At 45.2% G+C, this 25,110-nt stretch overlaps 1 protein-coding gene across 1 annotated transcript; it reads right to left on the bottom strand.

Annotated features, from left to right (window-relative positions):
* Window positions 1-90: 90 nt before the first annotated feature.
* On the bottom strand, window positions 91-24,388 carry LOC147640382 (uncharacterized). The gene is made up of 5 exons (XM_086779960.1): window positions 23,836-24,388; window positions 22,660-23,596; window positions 22,245-22,340; window positions 832-968; window positions 91-718 (listed from the first exon to the last, which is right to left on the bottom strand). The coding sequence occupies exons 1-5, from the start codon at window positions 24,063-24,065 to the stop codon at window positions 538-540; spliced, it is 1,581 nt and encodes a 526-aa protein (XP_086636086.1). The 5' UTR covers window positions 24,066-24,388; the 3' UTR covers window positions 91-537.
* Window positions 24,389-25,110: the final 722 nt, after the last annotated feature.

The raw sequence follows: 25,110 nt of genomic DNA, 5'->3' as shown, positions 1-25,110 counted from the left end.
AACTGTTGAAAACAAACACCTACAAATCACATTATTGGAAAATGAAGAAGCCTCTCATGTAGTGACAGTAGCATATTTTAAACAAACAGGTCAGAAAAAGTTCAACATATTATATGCAGGGATCATGCCAAGCAAGAAACAAACCTTCCTAAGATGTTGTGTCCAGTGCATATGTGATGCTGGCATGACTTTGAGTGCCGGATGTTTCATAGCACTCGAGTCCACAAATTGAACAGAAGCATTAGGCTAACAAAGTGATGCAGGCACAGGAGTTCAAACGTGTAGATCAAAAATAGGACAGCGATGGCATTGGCACTGCATAATGCCATACTTCCCTATATAAACAAGCATGAATTCGAATCATCTCTTTTATAGAAGAGCAGGCAATCCAGCTCGTTAACTGACACCACCTGACCGAAAGAGCTCGCACTTGTGTCCCTCTACCTTTATCTTAGGCACAAACTCTTCATTTGACTTAAAGAATTGCTAAAAAGAGCAATCTAGAATCTTCTCAAAGATGCGAAAATCCAAGAGAACCTATTCCCTCTTATCCTCTTCAGTTTCATCATCTAGGCTAAAGACATCAGTGTTGACTACCTTTCTTTCCTTTTTCTCAGGCTTCAAGCTAGCCTTCTCTAGCTCAAGATTCATGCTAGACTTCAAAGGAAGGGCATCCTCATCATCAAAATTTTCACCGGTCTCATCAGAGTAAGCATACCTGTTTTCACAAAATACATAGTGACTATGTGAGCAATTCTGTCCAATAGAAGGAAAACAACATGGCTTCTGATTTCTTGAGATATAGCCAGTGCCTCTGTGAATGAAATTTACCTGGTTGAGTTTTGAGATGGGGCCCAGAGGGCACAAATCACACACAGCAATGCAAAGGTAAGGATGTTCCAAAATGAAGAAATAATCCATGCACTCTGCCATCGTTCACTAAAGGGATCTGTGGCCTTGAAATACAGCTGCAAAACATAGTAAAAATTATGTACTTCAGTACGTTCTAAGACTAATTGTAGTTGCTGCTGCATACAGCACAATTAATACAATGCCATTGTGTCCTATGCTGCTGCAAGGAGCATGTGAAATGCAAAACCAATTTCTACAAACATTTTCAGGTTAAAACTTTATTTGCCAGCAACATAGTAATTCAGATTGTCTAGATTGTGCAAATTTGTTAATTGTGTTTGTAAGCTTAAACACTTCCAATATCTGTTCAAATTAATGAATGATATACTGAGGCCAGGTCCATCACAGCAGAGGTATTAAACAGCTATCCTTTCACAGTAAAGGGAACTAGAGGACTGGAACTTGGGGCACACATCTGAGAGGTACAATTTGCCCGACTAGTGTCACATACAGAAGACAGGGCAGCTTCTGTCAAAGAAGGGTTGCCCCAGTACAGAATACCAAGAGTCAAAAATGGAGATGGATCATCACCTTGAGAAAACCAACATGTCACCTTCCATGAGATGGGTCAACCTAACAAAGATCTCCAAAATTCAAACATTCAAAGAAAGCAAACACAACATATGGCGCCACCAAAGTCAACATCAAGTCATGGGTCAAGTGCAAGCACAAAAGGCTTTCCAAAAAGCCAAGGGTACCAGGCCAGCAATGATGGCTTGCTGTGATCAAAACCACCCTCTGGCCAACTCCAACAATGGCTTAAATCCTTTGCGGTACTTTCCAAGCAGTACCTTATCATTTCGGTCTTGCCAGATTTGAATCTTCTCAGCCCCTTCATTGTTGCATGGCTTCTTTTCAGTGACGTTGACCACAGACCATAAGCTGTCCCACATCAGATAAAGACGAAGCTTCGTCTGCCAGGTTCAGAAGTACAAAAGATGAAATCTTTGCAGCATATGAATATGTACGTGATTTGCAAGATGCTTTTGCAAAAGTACAAACCGCCATTTAAAAGTCCCAAGAAAAGCATAAAAAGGCTACAAATAAGCATAGACTATATATGGATCTCAAAGGAGATTGGGTATTGCTGAAATTTGATAAGGCCAGACTTCATAAAAGACCTGGCAAGGAGGGAGCTACTCCTAAGCTTGCCACCTTCACCACTTGAGCTATCACCTCATTGGCCTCATCATGGAGTTTTTCAACATAATCTCTTTGATTTAGCACTGGTGAACATGTAGAGGGTCCAGAGATGTGACATGAGGTGATGGCTGGTTGGGGAAGGAGGGGGGAAAGCTGGTCACAACACCCTCACTTCTCCATTGGGCAGTTTGCTGCGTACAGAGTGCACCTCTCTCTCAGTACAGGGCTGCATACAGAGTGTTACAGCAAGTTATCATCTCCATCTACTCTTACACACACACACACACACACCAGGGCTGCATACAGGGAAGGACAGTTGTTTGTCATCAACTTATCTCACACACAAGTGGATGGTGAACCACTCATTCACATAAGTGTAGGACCTGCTGAAGGCTCTTCATCAAATTCTTCTCTTGATACAAGTGCCTTGAAGGAGTACCAAATGGAAGGTATGTGTTTAGAAAGTGATGGTGCACAAATGTTTCAACTTGAGATTGAAGACTAGATGAGCAAGGCGAAAGAGTGCACAAAGCGGAAGCAAATAAGCATTAGAGTGTGCTGAGTAGAGAGTGCAAGAGAGAGAGAGAGATATGGAGCAACTATGCTGAATATACTGAAGTGATACAGTCCCAAGCAAGAGACAGAAATAGTCTCTTAAGTGAGGGAGCAAAAGAAAGACTAGGCAAGATGGAAAAGTGAGAGGCTAGCCCACCTATTTATAGGTAGGAAGGGCTGGCCGACTGGACATGCTACTACTGGCTGACTGGACATGATAAAGCTGGCCGATTGGGAAAATACATCCAAGCTAGGAAAAAATCCAGAAAAATATATAAATAAGGGGTGGCCAGCCCAAACCAAGGGCCATGAAAAAGAGACCAAAAGGGACACCAAACATGGGCAGAAACTGGGGATGAATGTGCTAACAACCCCTCTCAGCACCAGATGCTGAACGTACTCCGAGAAGCCGAAGATGAGGAGCCAAGGAAGCCTGAGAAACCGGCTTGGTGAACCAATTTGCAACATTCTCCGCTGAAGGACAATACTCCAAACGCAAATCTCCAGCAAGAACCCGTTCACGAACATAGTGATACTGTATCTCAATGTGTTTCGTACGAGCATGAAACATAGGGTTCTTGGCGATGGCAATGCAACTCTGATTGTCACACCAAAGAAGAGTAGATCCGGTAGGAGGATAGCCAAGCTCCTCCAATAATCTCCGCAACCAAATCGCCTCACATGCAGCATAACAAACCGCATGATACTCCGCCTCTGTAGAGGAAAGCGCCACAGTAGGCTGCTTTTTACTGCTCCATGAAATGGCTCCAGACCCAAGTGAAAAAACACAACCAGTGGTCGAAGGCCGAGTATCTGGATCTCCAGTCCAATCTGAATCAGACCATCCAACAAGAGTGCATCCTTGGCCATAGAAGATGCCAAAGTCTAGAGTGCCACGCAAGCACCCAAGAACTTTGAGAGCACACCGCCAATGTTGTTGACAGGGTTTGGATGAGAAAGAACTCAATAAACTAACTACGAAACACACGTCCAATCGGGAGTAGGTCAACCAAACCAAACAGCCGACAAGAATCCGATATTGTCCCTGATCAATCCTTGGAGAAGCATCAAGTAGAGAAAGCTTCTCACTAGTATCCATAGGAAAAGATATTGGTTTGCATCCAGTCATCTGAAATCTGTCAAGAATCTCCCGTGTGTACTTTTGCTAAGAGAAGAAAATGCCCTTCAGGGTCTGCCAAATCTCAAAGCCAAGAAAATAATGGAAAGGCCAAGATCCATCATCTCAAACTCTGTCTCCAAAGCATCCATGACTAAACAGATCCTCACACAATAAGAACTTGTAAAGATGAGGTCATCAACATAGACCACAATGATAACAATCAACCCCCTCTCAAGGAGGATATAAAGGTTCGAACCTGCATGAGAACGGCGCAGGCCGAGCTTCTGAAAGAACTCATCAACTCGCTGGTACCAAGCCCGCGGAGCCTGCTTCAGACCATATAAAGCTTTCTTCAACCGGTACACCTTATCCTGTTTGCCTCGAACAACAAATCCCAGCGGCTGATCAACATAAACCTCCTGTGTAAGTTCTCCATTCAGGAAAGCCGACTTGACGTCCATGTGGAATACAGGCCATCTATGATGTCCTGCAAGAGCAAGAACGGTACGAATGGTAGTCATCCGGGCCGTCGGAGCGAAGGTCTCATCAAAGTCAACTCCAGGGCACTGAGCATAACCCTTGGCAACCAACCTCGTCTTGTGCTTGTCCAAGCTGCCATCAACTCGGAACTTCGATTTGAAGATCCAGTGCACACCAATCACCTTACGCTGCAGTGGCCTAGGCACCAAAATCCAAGTGCCATTCCGTGCAATAGCATCCAGCTCTGCCTGCATAGCACAACGCCAAGGCTCATGTGAAAGAGCCTCGTCCACAAAAGTGGGATCAGGACCATGAATGATAGAGGACATAAGAGCATAGTTAACAAACATGTTGCCCTCATGAATTTGTTTCCCTGAAACTCTGGAAGCTCACCTGAGAGTATCAGGCGGAGGAGCAAAAGAAAGCTCACGTAACCCAGAATCACGAACTGTCTAATAGACCATCCAGGCACAGATCTGCTCGAACTCGCTGCTGGAGGAGGAGCAGAGTCATCATCATCTGACTGAGAATCCACGACTGGAGGTGTAACAGAAGCAGAGGGAGGAGGAGGAGGAGAAGGAGGCGAAGGCGAAGGCGGAGAAAGAAGAAGCTCACCACCCCCCTCTGAAGATATAGGAGTCTCGTCGAACACCACATCACGGCTCACAACAACTTTGCCGGCTTGAGGATCATAAAGATGATATGCCTTGGACACAGTGCTGTATCCGAGAAAAGTCATGCGTTGAGACTTCGAGTCCAACTTGGAGCGATGCTCCTTAGGCACATGTACATATGCCGAACAACCAAATATTCGGAAATGAACAACAGAGGGATTCTCACCATGGAAAGCCTCATATGGAGTTTTATCTGGAAGCGCAGCAGTAGGAGACCTGTTCTGAATGTAGACAGCAGTAGACGCTGCCTCAGCCCAGAAACGTCGAGGTAACGAAGAATGCTCAAGCATAGCACGGGCCATCTCTATAATGGTCCTATTCTTCCTCTCTGCAACTCCATTCTGTGATGGAGTATATGCTATAGTAAGCTGTCTCCGAATGCCATGGGTCCTGCAATATTGCTGAAACTCCTGGGATGTAAACTCACCCCCTCTGTCAGTCCTGAGAGCCTTGATCGACGAACCGGTCTCTTTTTCCACCTCAACTCTCCAGCCTCATCCTTGGACTTAAGAAAGAAGACCCAAGTATATCCGGAGAAGTCATCCACCATCACGAGCATGTACAACGCCTTACTCAAAGACGCGGTACTCATAGGACCACATAAGTCTGCATGAACAAGAGCAAGTGATGTCAAAGATCTGTGTGTCGCCTCCTTCGGAAAGGCGCTCGGTGTTGCTTCCCTTGTAAACAAGAGGAACAAGCAAAAGATGGGGCCTTGATGGTCGATAAACCCTCAACCAACCCATCCTTTGAAGCTCGCTGTAGAAGCTGATAGCTCCGAGCATGCCAAAGAGCAGAATAAGAACCAAAAGAAAGCAGAGCGGTCAACTTGTACAGACCACTCTCCCTGAGCCAAGATGCTACTAGTCTCCTTATCACGAATGGTAATCTCATAACGAGAGAAGAACACCTTCGCACCCTGAGCTGTGAGAGCACTCACTGACAAAAGGTTAAATGCCAAATCTTGTCCTCAAAAGAGCGGAAGATGGGGATGGTGCCATGTCCATGCACTGGCACGGAAGAAGAATCACCCAGAGTGATCTCACCTGACCTCGCAGTGAAGTCCTCAAACCAACCTCGATGGAATGGTGTGAGCAGTAGCACCGCTATCCACAATCCACGACCGCAACTGAGAAGTTACAAGAGCAAGTATACGACGAGTACCTGCTAATAGAAGAGTACCATCATCCTTCTTGGTCTGAGACATCGCTGTTGAAACCGATCCCGTCAAGTGGGAAAGACTCCGTTGGACACCCACACGCGTAATAGCACAACTTAATACCACAATTTGAAATGGACAACTTAATAACAACTTGAAATTGAAATGAAATGAAATGACATAGATGGACGAGAGGAGGATGGGGAGGAGCTACGTGAGTAGAAGGTGTAGCCACCTAGGAGGTGCAAAATCCTCTTGTAGCCGCCAATGGAAAGGAAGTGCAACCTCTTGCAAAAAGGAGATGGAGCAGCCGCCTTAGGAGAGGTAACGCCTCGCTGCAGCCTGCTGGACAGAAGGAGTGGCCAACTTGTTGAGAGATGTAATATCTGATTACAGCCGCCTGCCTGTGATGCAGACAGTCGCCTGTGAAGAACAGCACGTAGCCTGCACAATCTGTACAGAGGATGGAACGCAGCTGATGAACACTGCCTGGTTGCCTTGGTCGGTTAAGGCTCAGCAGCCGCCTGTAGGCTGAAACGCAGCCTGTTGGATGTGGCAGGCGCAGCCTGTAGAGAAACAGAAGGAATCGCCTGCTGGAGATGGAGTATGCGCAGCCTGTGGAGATGCAGCCGCCTGAGAAAGAGAATGCGCAGCAGTACAGTAGCCGCCTGGGTGAGCATGCGCAGCCTGTGGAGATGCAGCCGCCTGAGAGAGAGCATGCGCAGCAGTACAGTAGCCGCCTGGGTGAGTATGCGAAGCAGTTCAGTAGGAGATGGCAGCTGCCTGTCAGAAAACGAACGGAAGGGATGGACGCCGGCTGATCTCTTTTACGAAGATGGTGAAAAACGATCGCTGATTGATTTACGATGGAGGTGGTGGCTTCCTTTTGTAAGGGTTGGAGTGGAGTAATACCATAGTGATTTGGCTGGCTCCCCACGTTTGCATGTGGATGGCCAGTTCCATGGTGGTGTGGGTAGGTGACCATGCACCCACCCCCCCACACACACAAGTCAAGTGTGGCTCCCCACCTTGGCCCCTAAGTGGGTGCCCACTTTTAAGTGAGTGTGAACAATTAACCTTATAAAATGAAAGGTTAGAAATTAAACTATTAAACCAACATGTGCATTATACTTACCACCTGTTCACATGCAACAAAACTCGTCAGAAGACAGAGCAAACTTCACGACTCACTGGCAGGCGTCCCCGCTCAGTAAGTGACACGTCAAGCAGGCAAACACAAAAATACAAGTCATGCGAAAACAGTTTCAAACATGCAAAACATGAGTGCATGTGCAAATAGTATCATGGACATATCTCCCGTTCATGGAACAAGTACAAAATATCTGTCGGCACAAAAATGGCACGACGTAAAACGTCTTCCTATGGAGTGACAGTCCCATAGGTAAAACACAGTTCCAAGCACGAGCCTCCCTATGGAGTGACAGTCCCATAGGTAAGACACGGCACAAATACTGGCTCTTCCATGGCGTGACAATCCCATGGATAGAACACAGTCCAGGTCATACACGGGTGGCACCAGTCTGGCTCCCGTCCATACAACACCTTCCTGCTAACACATGGGTGGCACCAGTCTGGCTCCCGTCCATGTGAGCAAAATACTGGCCTCTTCACATGAGACACCGACCTGGCCTCAAGTGAACGAGACACAAAAACTGGAGATGGACCAAATGGTCGGCCAATTGGTGACATCCCCCCGGGCTTCTAAAGAGTTGTCCTCAACTGAAAAGCCTCAAGATATGCTTGCAACAAGTGTGGGTAATCAACAAAATAATCCTCATTTACCCACTTTGCATCAATAGGCAAATAATTTTTTAACTTCACAAGGTATCTCCTGGAAAGCTTTCCTGCAGGTAGCTTTCGCTCCTTGTGAAAAACAATCTGTTCTGGCTGGAGGATCTCCTCAAGCTCATCAATCTCTGGCGGCTCTTCTGTGACAGGCTCATCAGGATCCGGCCCCACATATTTCCGAAATAGACTCACATGAAATGCATTGTGAATCTTCCAGTGACTAGGTAAAGCAAGCCTGTATGACACTTCATTGATCTTCTGAATCACCTTGAAGGGTCCATAATAGCGAGGAGAAAGCTTAGGATATGATCCTTCTCGTCCTGGCCTCTTTCGAAGCCTAGCCTTCTCAAATTTCAGCAAAACCCAATCACCTTCTTTGACTTGCATGTCCCTTCTATGCTTGTCAACAGCCATTTTATGCTTATCTTGTGACCTTGCAATGGCTGTCCGCACCTGAGCAAAGGCTACTTCCAAGTCACGAACATATTCATCAGCTGCAAAAATCTCATCCTTTGTACGAAGGATGGGTGGCAATATCACTCTGCCATAGATAATCTCAAATGGAGCCTTTCCCGTGGAGGCATGGATCGTATTGTTGTAGGCAAACTCAACAAGTGGAAGATACTTCTCCCATGCAGTCTTTTGATCTGCCACATAACACTTCAATAAATCCAACACAGCTGAATTTGCAGCTTCACTTTGGCCATCCGTTTGGGGATGATAAGCTGATGAAAACTCAAGTTTAGTACCCATATTATCAAATAAAGCCCTCCAAAAGAGGCTTGTAGTCCTGGGATATCTATCCCCAACAATGGATTTAGGCATACCATGATGCTTGAAGATATTAGCAAGAAAAAGCTTTACCATATGATCAGCTTTAATGGTTTTCTTGACGGGCAAGAAATGAGCTTGCTTGCTAAACTTGTCCACAATGGTCCAAATAGCATCATTCCCATGCTGGGATCTAGGCAAGTCCATAATAAAATCCATAGTAATACTTTCCCAAGGTTGCGAGGGAATAGGTAATGGCTAAAGCAAACTTGGAGGTTTTTGCCTGTCAAATTTCACCTTTTGGCAAGTAATACATGCACGTACATAAGCCTCAATGTCTTTACGCATGCTTGGCCAAAAGAAATATCTCTGAATCATGCGTGTACTAGGCATAATACCTCTATGACCAGCATAAGGTGGAGCGTGACATTCGTCCATAACCTTTGGACGCAAATCCTTCACCACACATAGGCAATTATCCTTCATAAGATAACCCTCGTTGATAACATAAGAGGCATGTGAATGACCAGCCATCAAATCAGTCCATATATGGCAAAAATCAGCATCCAAATTGTTACTACCATTGTATCCAAGGATAGAAGAGTACCATCATCCTTCTTGGTCTGAGACACCGCTGTTGAAACCGATCCCGTTAAGTGGGAAAGACTCCGTTGGACACCCACACACGTAATAGCAAAACTTAATACCACAATTTGAAATGGACAACTTAATAACAACTTGAAATTGAAATGAAATGAAATGAGATAGATGGACACCAACACTGGGGCCGGAACGGGCCGACCCCCCCCTCAATATATGATATATTTATTGGGAGTATTTAACAAATACAATGCTCCATGGGTTCCAAGAACCAGATGATGTCCATGTACAAATGAATACAGTACCAAACAAAAGGCTCGAAGTAGATGTTCAAAGTAGAACGACCACTTGAGTGGTCCAATCTCTACGGTGTGCTTTCACTGGACTCCGCGGAGAGCGCCCCACTGGTGTTCCAGGACCACGCACAAACAAGCGCTCCCGTACTAACGCCTGGCTCACCCGATCTCAGCACCTTTGGACCGTGGTTCTCCAAGAGCTTGGACTACCCGGCACCGAACGGGTGTCCCTTATCACATTTATCACAAGGTACTTTACTTAAGTCTGAAAATTCACTTACTTGTAGATTGAAGACGGAAGGCCAATACCCGAGGTATTTGTGTGCAGCTACTTGAGAAAGACACCGAGGCATAGCAACCTGTCGAGAGGAGGATGGGGAGGAGCTACCTGAGTAGAAGGTGTAGCCACCTAGGAGGTGCAAAATCCTCTTGTAGCCGCCAATGGAAAGGAAGTGCAACCTCTTGCAAAAAGGAGATGGAGCAGCCGCCTTAGGAGAGGTAACGCCTCGCTGCAGCCTGCTGGACAGAAGGAGTGGCCAACTTGTTGAGAGATGTAATATCTGATTACAGCCGCTTGCCTGTGATGCAGACAGTCGCCTGTGAAGAACAGCACGTAGCCTGCACAGTCTGTACAGAGGATGGAACGCAGCTGATGAACACTGCCTGGTTGCCTTGGTCGGTTAAGGCTCAACTGCCGCCTGTAGGCTGAAACGTAGCCTGTTGGATGTGGCAGGCGCAGCCTGTAGAGAAACAAAAGGAATTGCCTGCTGGAGATGGAGTATGCGCAGCCTGTGGAGATGCAGCCGCCTGAGAAAGAGAATGCGCAGCAGTACAGTAGCCGCCTGGGTGAGCATGCGCAACCTGTGGAGATGCAGCTGCCTGAGAGAGAGCATGCGCAGCAGTACAGTAGCCGCCTCGGTGAGTATGCGCAGCAGTTCAGTAGGAGATGGCAGCCGCCTGTCAGAAAACGAACGCAACGGATAGACGCCGGCTGATCTCTTTTACGAAGATGGTGAAAAACGATCGCTGATTGATTTACGATGGAGGTGGTGGCTTCCTTTTGTAAGGGTTGGAGTGGAGTAATACCATAGAGATTTGGCTGGCTCCCCACGTTTGCATGTGGGTGGCCAGTTCCATGGTGGTGTGGGTAGGTGACCATGCACCCACCCCCACACACACACAAGTCAAGTGTGGCTCCCCACCTTGGCCCCTAAGTGGGTGCCCAAAGGGGGTGCCCACTTTTAAGTGAGTGTGAACAATTAACCTTATAAAATGAAAGGTTAGAAATTAAACTATTAAACCAACATGTGCATTATACTTACCACCTATTCACATGCAACAAAACTCGTCAGAAGACAGACCCTTCTCTTCTCAAGGTTGGCCAATAAAAGAAAGTCTCAACTGCTTTTACCGTGGCATCAATACCTCTATGACCTGCATATGGTGGAGCATGACTTTCAATCATAACCTTGAGTCGTAATTGCCTGGTAACACACAGTCTACCATGCATCAACAAAAAACCATCTCTGAGAGTATAATGATCATGCCGCTAACCCTCAGACATCTGATCATAGAGCCTTCCAAAATCCTCATCATGGGCATACTGCTCTTTCATCTCATCAAGCTCATGATGATAAGCAAGTGAAACTGCTGAGACCTGTGGCTTGCATGACAAAGCATCTGCCACAACATTCTTTTTGCCTTCCACATGCACAATCTGGAAGTGGAACATAGACAAAAAGTTGGCCCATCGCATATGCTTCTCAGAAAGTTTAGTTTGCGTGAGGAAATAACGCAAGGTCTGATGATCTGTCTGCACAGTGAAATCAGCCCCAAGCAAATAGTGTTTCCATGTAGAAAGAGCATGAATTACAGCCAACATCTCTTTCTCATAAACCTGTAAATGCTTCTCGGCATTCTGCAATATACGACTCTCATAGGCTATCACATGTCCTTCCTGCATGAGAACTGCCCCAATGCTGTTTCCACATGCATCACACTGGACAACAAAAGCCTTTCGAAGATCCGGTAATACCAATACGGGATCCAAAGTAAGCTTTTCTTTAAGCTTTTTAAAGGCTGTAATTTCCTGATCAGACCATCTAAACGGAGTTGCCTTCTTTGTTAAGGCATGAAGGGGCAAAGCAATCTCAGCAAAATACCGTATGTACCGCCTGTAATAGGAACACAATCCCAAAAAGCTGCGTACATCATGCACGGTCCTCAAATCTGGCCAATTAAGAATTGCTTCCACCTTCGAAGGATCCATACGGACTCCATGCTTAGACACAATATGCCCCAAGAAGTGTATCTCTTGCAAGAAGAACTCACTCTTCTTGCCATTAATGACCAACCTATGCTTCCGGAGTTCTTCAAACACAATGGCCAAATGCCTCCTATGCTCCTCCTCAGTGTGTGAATGCACAATCATATCATCAAAGAATGTGCCCACAAGCGCTTTATGAGGCCGGAAAATTCATTCTCTTAAATGTGCCACGTGCAATTGTCAAACCAAAGGGCATAACCAAGAACTCATATAACCCAAAAGTGATTCGAAATGCTGTCTTATGCACATCCTCGGGTCTAATACATATCTAATGATACCCGCTTTTCAAGTCTATCCGACTAAAGACTGTGGAGCCCTATAAATGGTCCAATATGTCATCGATCCTCGGAATAGGAAATTGATTCTTGATGGTATTCTTGTTCAGCGCCCTGTAATCAATACACATGCGCCAGGAACCATCTTTCTTTTGCACCAAGGGTACAGGTGAGCAAAAGGGTGATGAGCTAGGCTAAATCAACCCTTTATTCAACAACTCCTGTACCTGACTCATAATTTCTTCTTGTTGGGCTGCACTAACACGGTACGACGGTCTATTTGGTGGAGTACTTCCCGGAATTAGATCAATAGCATGATCTTCAGGCCTTTCCGGAGGAAGTTCTCCTGGCAATGACTCGGAAAAACAATCTTGGAACTCACATAAGAAATCAGTCATGTCTTTATCTAACGTAGACAAATTAGATTTAGACTCATCATCTTTTGCATCCTTTACAAAAATCAAGTACGCGAAAAGATGCTTTTTCATTACTGATGAAATTGCCGAAGCTGATACAATAGGAACAGATTCCCCTTTTAGCTTTACATCCAAGATATGTTCTTTCCCTCTATGAGTCAAAGTAATCTTCCTATTGTATGTATCCACCACTGCATGTACTCTATGGCACCATGGCATAGCCAACAAAACATCACATCCATCAATTGGCATGATGAAAAACTCCTCGCTGTCCACATAACCCTGCACATGAAGCCTGAGCTTCCCAATAATAGGAGTGACGGGTTCTGCATACCCAGGACAAACCATATTAGCCTCATACAAAGGCCCCATCTCCTCTGCACGGATCCCCAATCGGCCAGCCAAATCCGGTGAAATAAAGTTGGCTCTAGCACCTGTGTCAAAGAAAATCAAGGCATTTTGATCTCTCGCTTTGCCCCATGCCCTGCACAACTCAGTCTCTTCACCACCTGGCTGTTCCCCAACAAGATCAGGAACTAACCCTGCAGAAGGTTTTGGTTTCTTAGACTTGGGCTCCCCTTTTGTGTCAGAGTCCTTTTGGGACTTACGCTTGGGACAATTAAAAGACATATGTCCCTCCTCTGTACAGTAAAAACATTTCCGAGCATCCATCAAAGCCTGTATCTCCTCAGGAGTTCTCTTGGGCATTGGTAACTTCTTATACCGCTTCTCTGTAGACCCTTTTGCGTCACGCGAAGCATGCCCTGACTTTTCAGATTTCTTGCTTGAGCTTTTACTTCCTTTAAATCCAGAAAAGTCGCAGCTTTTCTCACCTTAGAGGACTCCGTGTAATTACCACCGGAAAAAGCAGCATCAAACTGCTGTAAAAAGGTAAGTGCCTTTAGCTTATCTTTGGCCCCACTGAATGTGTCAAATTTCACAGCAGCTCTCCCTTCCTTATAATCCTTCGCCTTACCCATAGGCGTTAGATTATCGTAAGGAAGTGGCTTCACAAGATTGCTACCCCCAGCATTCATGCCCATCATAGGGTCAACATTACCAATTCCCACACCTGGCATTCCATACATTCCAGCCATGTTTCCAAACATACCATTATGCATACCGGGCTGCATGCCGCCATACATGTTTCCTTGCATTCCGGGCTGCATGCCATGATGCCCCCAAACATGTTTCCTTGCATTCCGGACTGCATACCACCATACATATTCCCTTGCATACCAGGCTGAAAACTAGCTCCAAAATTCCCTGGAATACCCATGCCTCCCTGAGGATAACCCCAGTCATGGATTGGAACACAGAGCCACCACCAAAATAGCCTGGATGCATAGACTGCTGAGGAATAGATGGCTGTCCGAAAAAGGAACTCTGTGAGTTGGCACCAAAAGCATGTTGCATATTCGGAAACTGTCCAAAAGATGGATCCTGTGGGAAGGCACCACTATTGCCCTGAGGTGGGTTCTTAGAACGCACTTTCTTCTTCTTCTTTTCAGGCTCAGAACGGGATCTCATAAATTCAGCAAACTTCTCACTTTGAGTGAGCTGCATAAACACATCCATTACACCTGCCAAACGATTTTTAAACTGAGCATCATCTTCCTCTTTACTAGGCATATCTTCTAGCTGTGTTACATCCTCATATTGTGCATCATCTGCAGCTTGTTTCCTGCAAGAATATCCTCAGATTCATTTCTCTCAAGAGAGGCCTCTTGCTCTTCCTCTTCATCATAAAAATATTCATCTTCTGTGTCTAACATGTTGCTGAATTTTTCAGCAATGACTTTCCTCGAGACAACCACAAGCTCACCCCCTTAAGAAAGTTGATGATGGGTCCCGGCATGGTTAGTTAGTACGAAAGGTACGATACGGTACTGTACGATAAAATACGGTACTAATTGGTACCTTAAAATTTTTTGAGGTACGGTACGATATTAGTACGTTTTTTTAAAAAAAATACTTGCTAAACTTAAAAATTGTAGACAAGAAGTTACAAAAGAGTAGAACCATGAACATAATGTCATCATGCCATTAGAGTACAAAATTGCTACAAAAGAATAGGCCAAAAACTCATGGCATGGGCGACCGCCAACATGCGTACATACATGATACTACATACTACAATACATCATCGATGGGCTAGAAGGAGATAGATGCCCAATGCCTAGAGAGCTATAACATATCAAAAGTCTACATCATCACCAACATCTGCATGATCATCAACATGATCACTACTAGAGTGTCCATCAAGAGAGTTCTCTGAAGAGGACTCTTCGAAGGTGGACGAGACACTCTGGGGATCATTCTCGCTAAGTAGGTTGCCATCATCATCAAACAAGGGCTCTCTAGGCAGTGGGGTATCATCATGAGGGGGCAATGGAATATCATCATGAAGGCGGGGATTGGAGCTCGAGGATCCCCGTCTCACATATGTGCGAAGGCCACCCTTTGCCGATACCGAAGGAGGAGGCCTATGAACTCCAACTGCTCGGCCCCGTCCATGTTGACTCCTGGTGCTGCGAGTATCTGCTGCCACAAGCTCACTATAGAGCTCCATGAAGATTGCCTCCTCCTCCTCATCAGGCAATATGATCGCTTGCCTAATATGGCAATGGCAAGTGCACACGCTCCTGACAAACAGCTCCCTATAGGCTGCAAAGGGCGATGAATGGCTCTCTAGAAGACTGAAATTGCTCCACGCAACAACAACAACAACAACAACAACACCACCACCCAAAAAAAAAAACCGTACGGTATCGTACGGATCGTTACGGTACCGTACCGTACGGCAGGTACGTACGGTTTCAGTCGTGCGACGTACGGAACTAACCCTGGGTCCCGTTGAAACCGGCCCTCTGGTAGAAACCAAAGTGCGGTAGACTAGCAGTCACCCTTCCAATTGTAGTCCAAATAAATAACAAATTAACAGGAGCTAGAATGCTCCAGAACTGAAAGGAAATCGACACCTGTTGGCCCCAAAGCTTGGCGCCCCTTTCGGTATTTCTTTATTCAAATTCAATGAAATGTATAACTGAGTACAACAAAGCCAGTCAAAGAAAGTAAACCTCCATGTCCAATCTGGCAGCCCTCAAGACTTCTTAGCATAGAGGATTCACATACAGATCTGTGTCCCTCAAAAGCAACACACTGTATTTTCCTCTAATCAACCAAGACAATTCAATAGGGCAACCTTGAGCATACATCTGGCTGTTCCATGAACATGGCTTCAAACTCAGCTCAAATACACATCCACTGTCCAATCTCTGTTTCCACCCTTCAAACTACTATACCCTTCCTCTCACAAAGGGCCAGATGAAACAACTCTACAGCAGACATAAGCCAGTGGAAAGAAAGAAAGATTGATATGTTTAGAGCTTACCAATTTTTATGCGTGGTTCTACACCAGAGGGACTGACCGTACTAGTCTGAACTGCTGGATTGTACCGGACTGTACCGGACTGTACCCGCTTGTACCTGCCCCGTACAGGACTGTACTTGCCTGCGTCAGTGAACCTGCAACCGCCTGCGTCAGAAGATTTGCAGCAACCGTACCAACCTGCGTCAGATGACTTGCAGCGACTGTACTGATCTGTCCGTACAGTACCCGCCTGCAGCCCCTGTACCGTACAGGTCTGCACCTGCACAGCAGCCGCCTGAACCTGCAACCGCCTGTACCAAATAGTGAGCAGCTGCCGCCTGTGTCAGCTGTCGTACAGCAGCAGCCTGTACCAACTGTACGGAATTGTACCTGTTGTCCGTACCCTGGTCGCCAGCGTCGCCTGAACCAGCCACCAATAGACCTGCAGCCGCCTGCTCTGTACGGCCTGCAGCCACCTGGTCTGTACGGCCAGTGTTCTGTACGGCCTGCTCTCCACGCAGCAAAAACAGCAATCCTCTCTATGCAGCCAGTCGATAGTGTTTTTTTTCTCCTCCACGCAGGTAGCTTGCACTTCTCCCAAAAGCGAGAGAGAGAGAGAGAGAGAGAGAGAGAGAGAGAGAGAGACGTGTACCTCCCAAAGTGGAGTTCCCCTTTTCCCAAAAATATCCTAGTGGCCCCTTTCTCAAATTTATCAAACTTTCTAAGGGTCACTTATGCCTAGGGGCCACTCAAGGGTAAAACATTAAAAATATTAAAGTCCTTGGTCCCCCTTCACACTTGAGGATGTCCACATATAATACCATTTGTCCGGGCACCCAAATATGAATCATTAAATATTTATCTTGCTCACCAACCACCATGCTGACACTCATGCTGTTCCACTTTCACAGGGTCATGAAAAGACCCCTTTCATACTGGGAAATGTCCAGGCTGGTGACATCACCCCTCACATATATTGTACCCATATTTATTCCTCATTTATGGTCCTAGTTATTTTTCCCAGTCGTGGAGGTACTTTTTGCTCCAATCGGCTGCCTACATATAGGTGTATATATAACTGGCATGCCTCCCTCACATATTCATTGCTTGCCTAGCTTGTCTAGCTACAGTCCCTCACAAACGAGATTCTCCCCTCTTGCTCGGGACATGTATTCCTTTTGGTGATGATATTGAGAGTAGGTTCTCACGTGTGTTTCCTCTGCATCTTTCTCTCACTCTCTCTCTCTCCTGTGTTTCCACTTTCCCTTCTTCCACTGCACATTCTATCATGGTATCAGAGCGCCAGTGATCATCAGCGTTGGATGCTCCCTCCTCTACCTTTTGATTTCTGCGTTTTTTCTGCCTATGGACAGATCTGCGTTTTTTGCTTTGAAGCTTGCGTTGAAGCTTTTCAAGGGCTGATTCATCCCTCTTTCAGTGGGCTACAGTTCCTCCTCATCAGGGCGTCAGTCGGCAGCCTCTAGGCAGCCTGACAGGGGCGTGTTTTTCTGGACAGCCTCTAGGCACCTTCCAGGGTTCTCAAGCGTTTTTTTTCACGTCTGGACAACAACATAGCTGTCCCAACAGGCTGCGTTTCTGGCCTATGTGGGCTTGCTTTCCCTAGCCCTGATGACACAGATCACTTGCAAAGGGGGTTTCTTGTTTGGATTGTTGCTTTGGAGGCAGTTTGGTACTTGAGGAGGACTCTGAATTTCAGATTTCAGTTAGCATTTTGCTGATTTTGGAGCATCTATACTTGTGTTTTGGTTCCTGGCCTACACGGTTTCCCGGTTTCTACATGTTCCTTGTCTTCTGTTGGCGGTGGAGTGCTATTTTTTTTGTTGGATAGCAGTGTTTTGGCTGCGTTTTGCTTCCCACAGGAGTTTTCTACACTCAAAGGGGGCCTATCTCTAGCTACGTCACTTGAGGATCAGTTTCGGGAGCTGTTTTGTATCTGTGGAGACTTTTTTATGTGACAGGAGTTTACAGTTTTCTGGAGGAGAGCAGTGATCTTTTCAGAGATCCTGAGCAGAGTTTATTTTGTCCGAGCTTGTGTTCTTTGCAGTGTTTGCAGAACAAAGAGGGTGTTTTGCCCTTGCAGTGTGATCCTTTCACATGGATCATTTATTTGTTGCTGATTCTTGGGATCTGGTTCTACTTCTAGAACAGTCTTCTGCTATCTATGATGCTTTTGAGGACTTTGTTACCACTGCAGTTTATATTCCTGCTTCCCTTCCTCATTGTGAGGAGTCTATCTCTGCATCTCTTTGTGATGCTTCTGACGATGCCCTTCCCCCTGCCAGTTCTGCAGGCTTGTTGTTTTGGAGGATGGTTTTTTGGACCCAGTGGGATGCTTTGGATCTGTGGTTGCTAACCGTGCCTAGGACACAATGGCACTTCCAAAGTTTTTTGGATTTGGATCAAAATCAGGTTGGGCTTAGATCAGTCCGACGATATCTTTTTTCAGAGGGGGATGTGGAGTCCTTTTATCTTGCGATGCCCATCTCAGTGGTGTGTACTTATGTACAGCATTGGGCAGCTCATGTTATGGAGTTTGAGCAAATGGACCCCATCTTTTCTACAGAGTCTTTACATCTTGCGATGCCGACCTTTTCAGAGGATGCTTTTGTACAACATTTGGCTACTCTTGCTACAGAGTTGGAGCAGATTGACTCTTTTGAGGGTTCCAGTGAGGTCTCCCAGGATTGATTATATACAAGATCTTATCTTGGTTGGTTATGAGGTTTTTCATACCTTCCCCAGGCTGGATACACTACATTCGACTTCGGGAAGTGTTCTTACACTTGGGTTTGGAACCATTATTTGGAGCAGCACGTCGCAGCCTATATGATTGTTTTCTTCCAGAGGAGCGGTGTACCTGGCAGTTGGTTTTGTTGCTTTTGTAACTACGTTGCTAAGGAGATTGCTTATGGAGCTTTCTTGGTACCTGTTTATGCAATCTTTCATCTTTGATCGAGGACGTCGTCTCTGGCTTCTTGGAGTTCACTCAGCATCCGGTGCTGAGAGGGGGTGTTAGACATCATCCCCTACTTGCTGGCTTCCTATGTGGTGTCCTATTTTAGCCTCTAGGGCTGACCATGTTAATCAGAGGGGCTGGTCACCCCTGACATATATTTTACCCATATTTATTTCCCATTTATGGTCCTGGGTATTTTCCTAGTCGTGGAGGTACTTTTTGCTCCAGTCGGCTGCCTACATATAGGTGTATATATAGCTGGCATGCCTCCCTCACATATTCATTGCTTGCCTAGCTTGTCTAACTGCAGTCCCTCACATACGAGGTTCTCCCCTCTTGCTCGGGACATGTATTCCTTTTGGTGATGATATTGAGAGCAGGTTCTCACCTATGTTTCCTCTCCATCTTTCTCTCTCACTCTCTCTCATGTGTTTGCACTTTCCCTTCTTCCGCTACACATTCTATCATTAATCTCGTAGAGATCTACAAATGCCTTCCAAAATTCATGTGCAGCATCTGTTGTACGCACATGAGAGCGAACAAGATCCCGACAGTTCAACATCAGAAAGGATAAAACACGACGATCATTTGCCTGCCAAATATCAATATGTGCTTGAGTCACACCAACGGAAGCAAGGGTGGGAGGGGTGGCATTGACAGGTGTAACAAGCCAATCCCATAGATCCACGCCACGCAAGGCTGATTTCACCTTCACCTTCCACAAAGTGTAGTTGGAACCATCCAACTTTGCAAACTCAGAGGACATATGAAGTGTAGTCGGAGCAGCCATCACAAAAGCTTGGGCTCAATCTCAGAAATATGCACAATCTAGTGTCCACCATAGGTACCAAGGTTGCCACCAAAGCCCGAACCACCACAATACCCCCTCAGCAAAAGGGAATGTCCACCGGAGAGGAAAATGCAGCCAAAGAGGGACTGCTGTCCTGAAAAAAACAGGCCGCCTAGATCCAAACTCCAAGTAGAAGAAAACGCTAATGAGAAATTACCTTCAGGCTGTAAGCGATGAAGCCAAAGTGAGGGAAAGCAATCAGCAGCAGCTGTCCAGACAACGCAGCATCCAGAGGGCTGCAAATCTGAGAAAAACGCAAAGGTGAAGGGACGGTAGATAGGGCTGAATCTGGGGCAGAAGAGGGAATCGTTGAACCGGGAGCGATGATACCATGAAAGAGTGCACAGAGCGGAAGCAAATAAGCACTAGAGTGTGCTGAGTAGAGAGTGCAAGAGAGAGAGAGATATGGAGCAACTATGCTGAATATACTGAAGTGATACAGTCCCAAGCAAGAGACATAAATAGTCTCATAAGTGGGGGAGCAAAAAAAAGACTAGGCAAGATGGAAAAGTGAGAGGCTAGCCCACCTATTTATAGGTAGGAAGGGCTGGCCGACTGGACATGCTACTACTGGCCGACTGGACATGATAAAGCTGGCCGACTAGGAAAATACATCCAAGCTGGGAAAAAACCCAAAAAAATATATATAAATAAGGAGTGGCCAGCCCACAACCAAGGGCCATGAAAAAGGGACCAAAAAGGACACCAAACATGGGCACAAACTGGGGATGAATGTGCTAACACAAGGCTCTCTAGATGCATCCAGCCTAGTGTGAGACTGGGAGGGTTTGTGAGATCCACATAGCCGGCTATGTGAGACTGGGCCCCTCCTACAAGATCCACATTAGACTGGTGTGAAGCTGGAAACACCCCTTGCCTTGGGCTTGGGCAGAGGGCTTGTTTTCTTTTGTTTTCATTCTTAGCACTTGGAAATCTGGTGCAAGAGCACCCTCTACATGTATCTATAAATACTCCCTATAACAAAGTCATTAGAGGGAGGGGGTGGCCCATCCCGGACCCATTGTGTTGTCAAGTTTTCTGAACCTTTAATACTCACTAAATTAAGTGTGGGTGAGTGTGGTTGAAATTGGTAAAGCTATCTGTACTTAGTATCTTTAATGTGAAGTTTCATATTTCTAGGAATTTGGATTATATCACCCACCTCGATTTCACATGGGTATGGCATTGGCCTAGCATTGCATTCATCACCTGATGGGGATCGTTTGTAAGCACACTTGAGCATGAGGCCAACACACGTGGAGAGAAAAAGGGAATCTTGTTGTAATCTTTCGTTTGCTGAAGCAAGGTGTCCTCAAAACTGTTTGCACTTGAATCTTCATGGCACGCTGTACTCCAATAGCAAATAAGGTATACTAGGGCTACATTGTCAACGCCGAAGGAATGAAGGTGGATCCGACAAGATTAAGAATGTTATAGATTGAAGTGAAATGCCTAGAAACTACAGCAATTCATTGAACTGCACCACATATATGACTCGTGTGTTTATATCGTTCGCTATCTCCTGGAAGGAGTGGAAAACTAGAGGGCAGAAAATGCAACCTACAAGCAAAGCCCTTGCAGCTTTCATACAAACAGCTCGAACAAATAATCACTCTAGTTCTGGTACTTGAATGGGCGCCATAGGAACTCCACCAACCACTTCAAGCAATATCTCACGTCAATGAAAACATATGCTACTGGTGCAGTAACTTAATAAACATCCACCCGCACTTGAGTCTTTAAGTATAGAAAGAAGATAAAAGGTCCCACGCTCAACCTCAATCAGGAATTTCTTGCACTTATCCAGGCATTGAGGCATCAAAAAATATATTGGTGTATACCTGAAGTGCATATGGTGACAACAAGACAATTGTGAAGTATAGATGCAAATATGTTTGCTTGAGCTAGCCACTCTCAAAAGCACCCCTAACACTGATATATCACTGCTCTAGATCTATTCTTAACGCTTAACTCCACTTATACTCTTCCATGCCAATTGCTATCTATCCTTGCATACTCCATCAAAAATGTATTGGTATAGTATACCTCAAGTGTATATAGTGACATCAAGAGATCTAATAACACTTGTAATGTATAGCTGCAAAGACATTTGCTTAAGCTAGCCACTCTCAAAAGCATCAATAGCACTGATATGTAACTGCTCTAGATCTATTCCTAGCGTTTGTACTCTTGCTGCTGCATGCTGCCCAGTCCTGAAATAATTAGCACTTCTGATTTGTCAAAGTTTGTAAACTATTAGCCTCTCCATAAAGCACTTAACTTTTCATCCACAGTTTTAAATTGGAGCTACATAACTAGAAAATCATTTTGTTATATGCAACAAATAAAACTTGTGAGAGATGTGCTTTGCAGCTTATTGAAAGCCACATGTAATAACATAGCAAACTGATGCCTAGTTTTGAGGACATTTCCTTTGTGGCTCATTGACAGCTACATGTAGTAACCACATAGGTAAAACAAGCTGTGATGATAGAGAATAAAGAGCACCTCATAACCGATCCAAGCCACTGAAATGATTACAGAAACTGCTAACGCATTTGTGAACTTCCTGTAAAGCTCCAACTTTGCAACCATTCGCCTAGCCTGCATGAAAATAATATCATGTAAAGCCCCAAAAACATAACTTTCATAACATCGTAAGCAGTAACATGTTCATACACACCAAAAGCAGGCTGGACACAAAAATGTGGGCCTCTCAACACATGAGCTGAGCAGTGAGACCAGCTTATTGAAAACAAGCTCGACAAAAAAACAAGACAACTTTGGCCAACAGCAATGGTAAGCGAATGCTGGAGGTTCTGAAAACAAATGGTGATGCTCGTGACTAGATTTGCCAAGCAAGCTGACAACCTGCTCTGTACTTTCAAATATTTTCCTGTACCTTCAAAGAGATTATCTATACCTGCAGTTTCTCGAGGGTCTTTGACAAAGATGTGAAGATCCAAAGTATGAAGAACGCATCCAGAATTGCAACTGGAAGAACAAGAAAAAGCCTCGCTTTCCCAGAGAGATCATTGATTGTTCCCACATGTTCAAAAATGTCAAGGACTTCGGCCGCCAAGAAATAGGTTGCACCAAGAAGAATCACTTTGGACGTGAGTCCACCCAAGGTGGGCCGTACAACCCCATAACCCATCGACACAACCAGTAACAGAAGACGTGACAATGTTTTCTTCACTGTCCCAAATGTCACTGCCCAGAAAGTAATGCCCATGGGTCGACGCCCTGTAACATTGAAGTTTGCATATTCGAAATACCATAGGGTGACCTCGAACATGCCCAATGCAATGATAGCCGTGAGGTAGTTTTGCAAAGCCAGTATATCTTTCCAGTATCTAATGTACTGAGAAATCCATGCCACACCAAGTACAAGATAAGCCAGGGACATTAGACCGTAGAATGTCATCAGTGGTGCCATCCTGCCTGGCAGATATCCAGATGGATTCTTCCAATGTGTGGTCCCATCTATGACAAGACCTTTCAGCTGTGGATCACAGAAGACAAAATAGAGGTTGTACATGCCAGTCTTGGTGATGTTCACGTTGTTTGCCTGCATATGAGCCTCAAGTGAAGCTCCCTTAAAATATACTGGAATTTGAAAAGGCCAATTTGGATCATCAGCCGAGGGCCTAATGATTACTTCTCCCTGCTTGCAGCCCTCTACCTTGGCTAGATCTGGAGTACAACAAATAGCAATGCGCCCACCATATGCAGAGCCCCCAATCTTATCTCTGTCAGAGGCCTCAAATATGATAGCCTGCACAAGACCATTGCTGGACTCGTATTCTGTGTGCCGTGAAGCCGCCTCTTGTGTCCGTCGGAGCTTGATTGAATCAAACCTGTTCACTCAAGAGAAATAGGGACGTTTCCTTATACAGGCAATTTCTGCAAAGCTTAAGCTCTATGTACATAACAAAGTGTAAATTTCGATCCGTTAATTATGAAGAAATCCTAAAAGTCAGCTAAGGCGATGGTAGCAATTGTCCTGCAGTCCACCTTTTCGACGCTTGTTTAGCCATTCTTTAACCTGTTAATTATTAGAATTGCGGGAACGGGGGAGATGGCCTGGAAGGCTCACCCGATGTAAGATCTGCCGTTTGCAACGCCATGGCCGTTCTCTTTAGAGATGGAAGCGTGCATACCCTCGCTGCCGCCATAGAAGAGGTAGGCATTCCCGTTTTCGATGAAGGGCCCTTTGTTATACTCATGGATGGAGCTTTGGGCTCCGCGCAGAAGCGAGAAGACAATGCAGAAGAGCAAGAGAGGCACCCGTTTCACGATAGCCGTACAACATTTCACCTTCGCCATTTTGCCTGCTGTTTATTGGGGGGGGGGGGGGGGGGGGGGGGGGGGGAAAGAGTTAGGCTAACAACCCGATGGTGGACTGCATCAGAGTTAGCTAGATATAGGGAACGGCAACCTGTGTTACTGATAGTGGGTGCCTGTATCAGATTTTGCTAAGCTTGCTTTTGCAGATGGAAGAAGGTAGTGTATATCTGTCTTTCCCTAGATCTGGCAATCTGCAAGGGGGAGCATGCGTGTGTGTGTGCGCGCGCGCGTGTGAGAAAGATTTTGCTTCTTGATGTGAGACACGCCTTCGAAGGTGTTGGAAATTGACATGTTCTCTCCTTAGGCTTTTTTTTTTTTTTGGGGGGGAGCCTTTCTCACAATTTAAAAGAAAAATAATAACCTTCAATAATTTAAAACTTTTCTTTCCATTCTAACATGATTGGTCAATTTTTAAAAAACTATTTCATTAAATTTTTTTGAAAAAAAATGTGAAACTTCTCTTTCAATTATAAAACAATTGGTCAAATTGTAAAAACAGTATTTCAAAAAATGTGAATAGTCTTTTTCACTTTTACACTAATTGATGAAATTTCATATCCAAGCCATTGAACTTGTAATTTGCAATATTTTTTTCCTTTTCCCTACCATAGAAATTTTATCTTGTCTGCTCAAACTACACTAGTCTCTTATAGGGGTAACGCCTCTTTGATTGACCCTATTTTCGATGTCTAAAAAAGCCAAGGTTTAAGTGTGTTTTCAAAACTGCCAAATTTTCAGATACCTCTGAAATTCTTCACTTGAAGTTTTTTAAACTCCTTGATTTTAGGAGGCTTTAGTTATAATACCTTCAAATTCTTAAAAAATAGTAAGAATTAGCTATAAGTTTTTAAGATGAATGTTTTCACCAATGGGACAAAAGTCTTTTTTGCACATTGTGTACCCCCTTCCCCCTCCAACAAAAGGCACACGCCTTTTGCTTCTTGCTTGTAAAGATTAAGCAATGGGTCCCTCCAAAGTAATAGAAAATCAAGATGTTAGATTGGCCACATAGATAAACTCAAAA

The sequence above is a fragment of the Cibotium barometz genome, chromosome 3, assembly GCF_041138505.1.
Source record: "Cibotium barometz isolate CiBa-2024 chromosome 3, ASM4113850v1, whole genome shotgun sequence".
NCBI lineage: Eukaryota > Viridiplantae > Streptophyta > Polypodiopsida > Cyatheales > Cibotiaceae > Cibotium > Cibotium barometz.
Note: the sequence above shows the minus strand (reverse complement) of the source record. Positions and strands in the feature narration are given on the sequence as shown.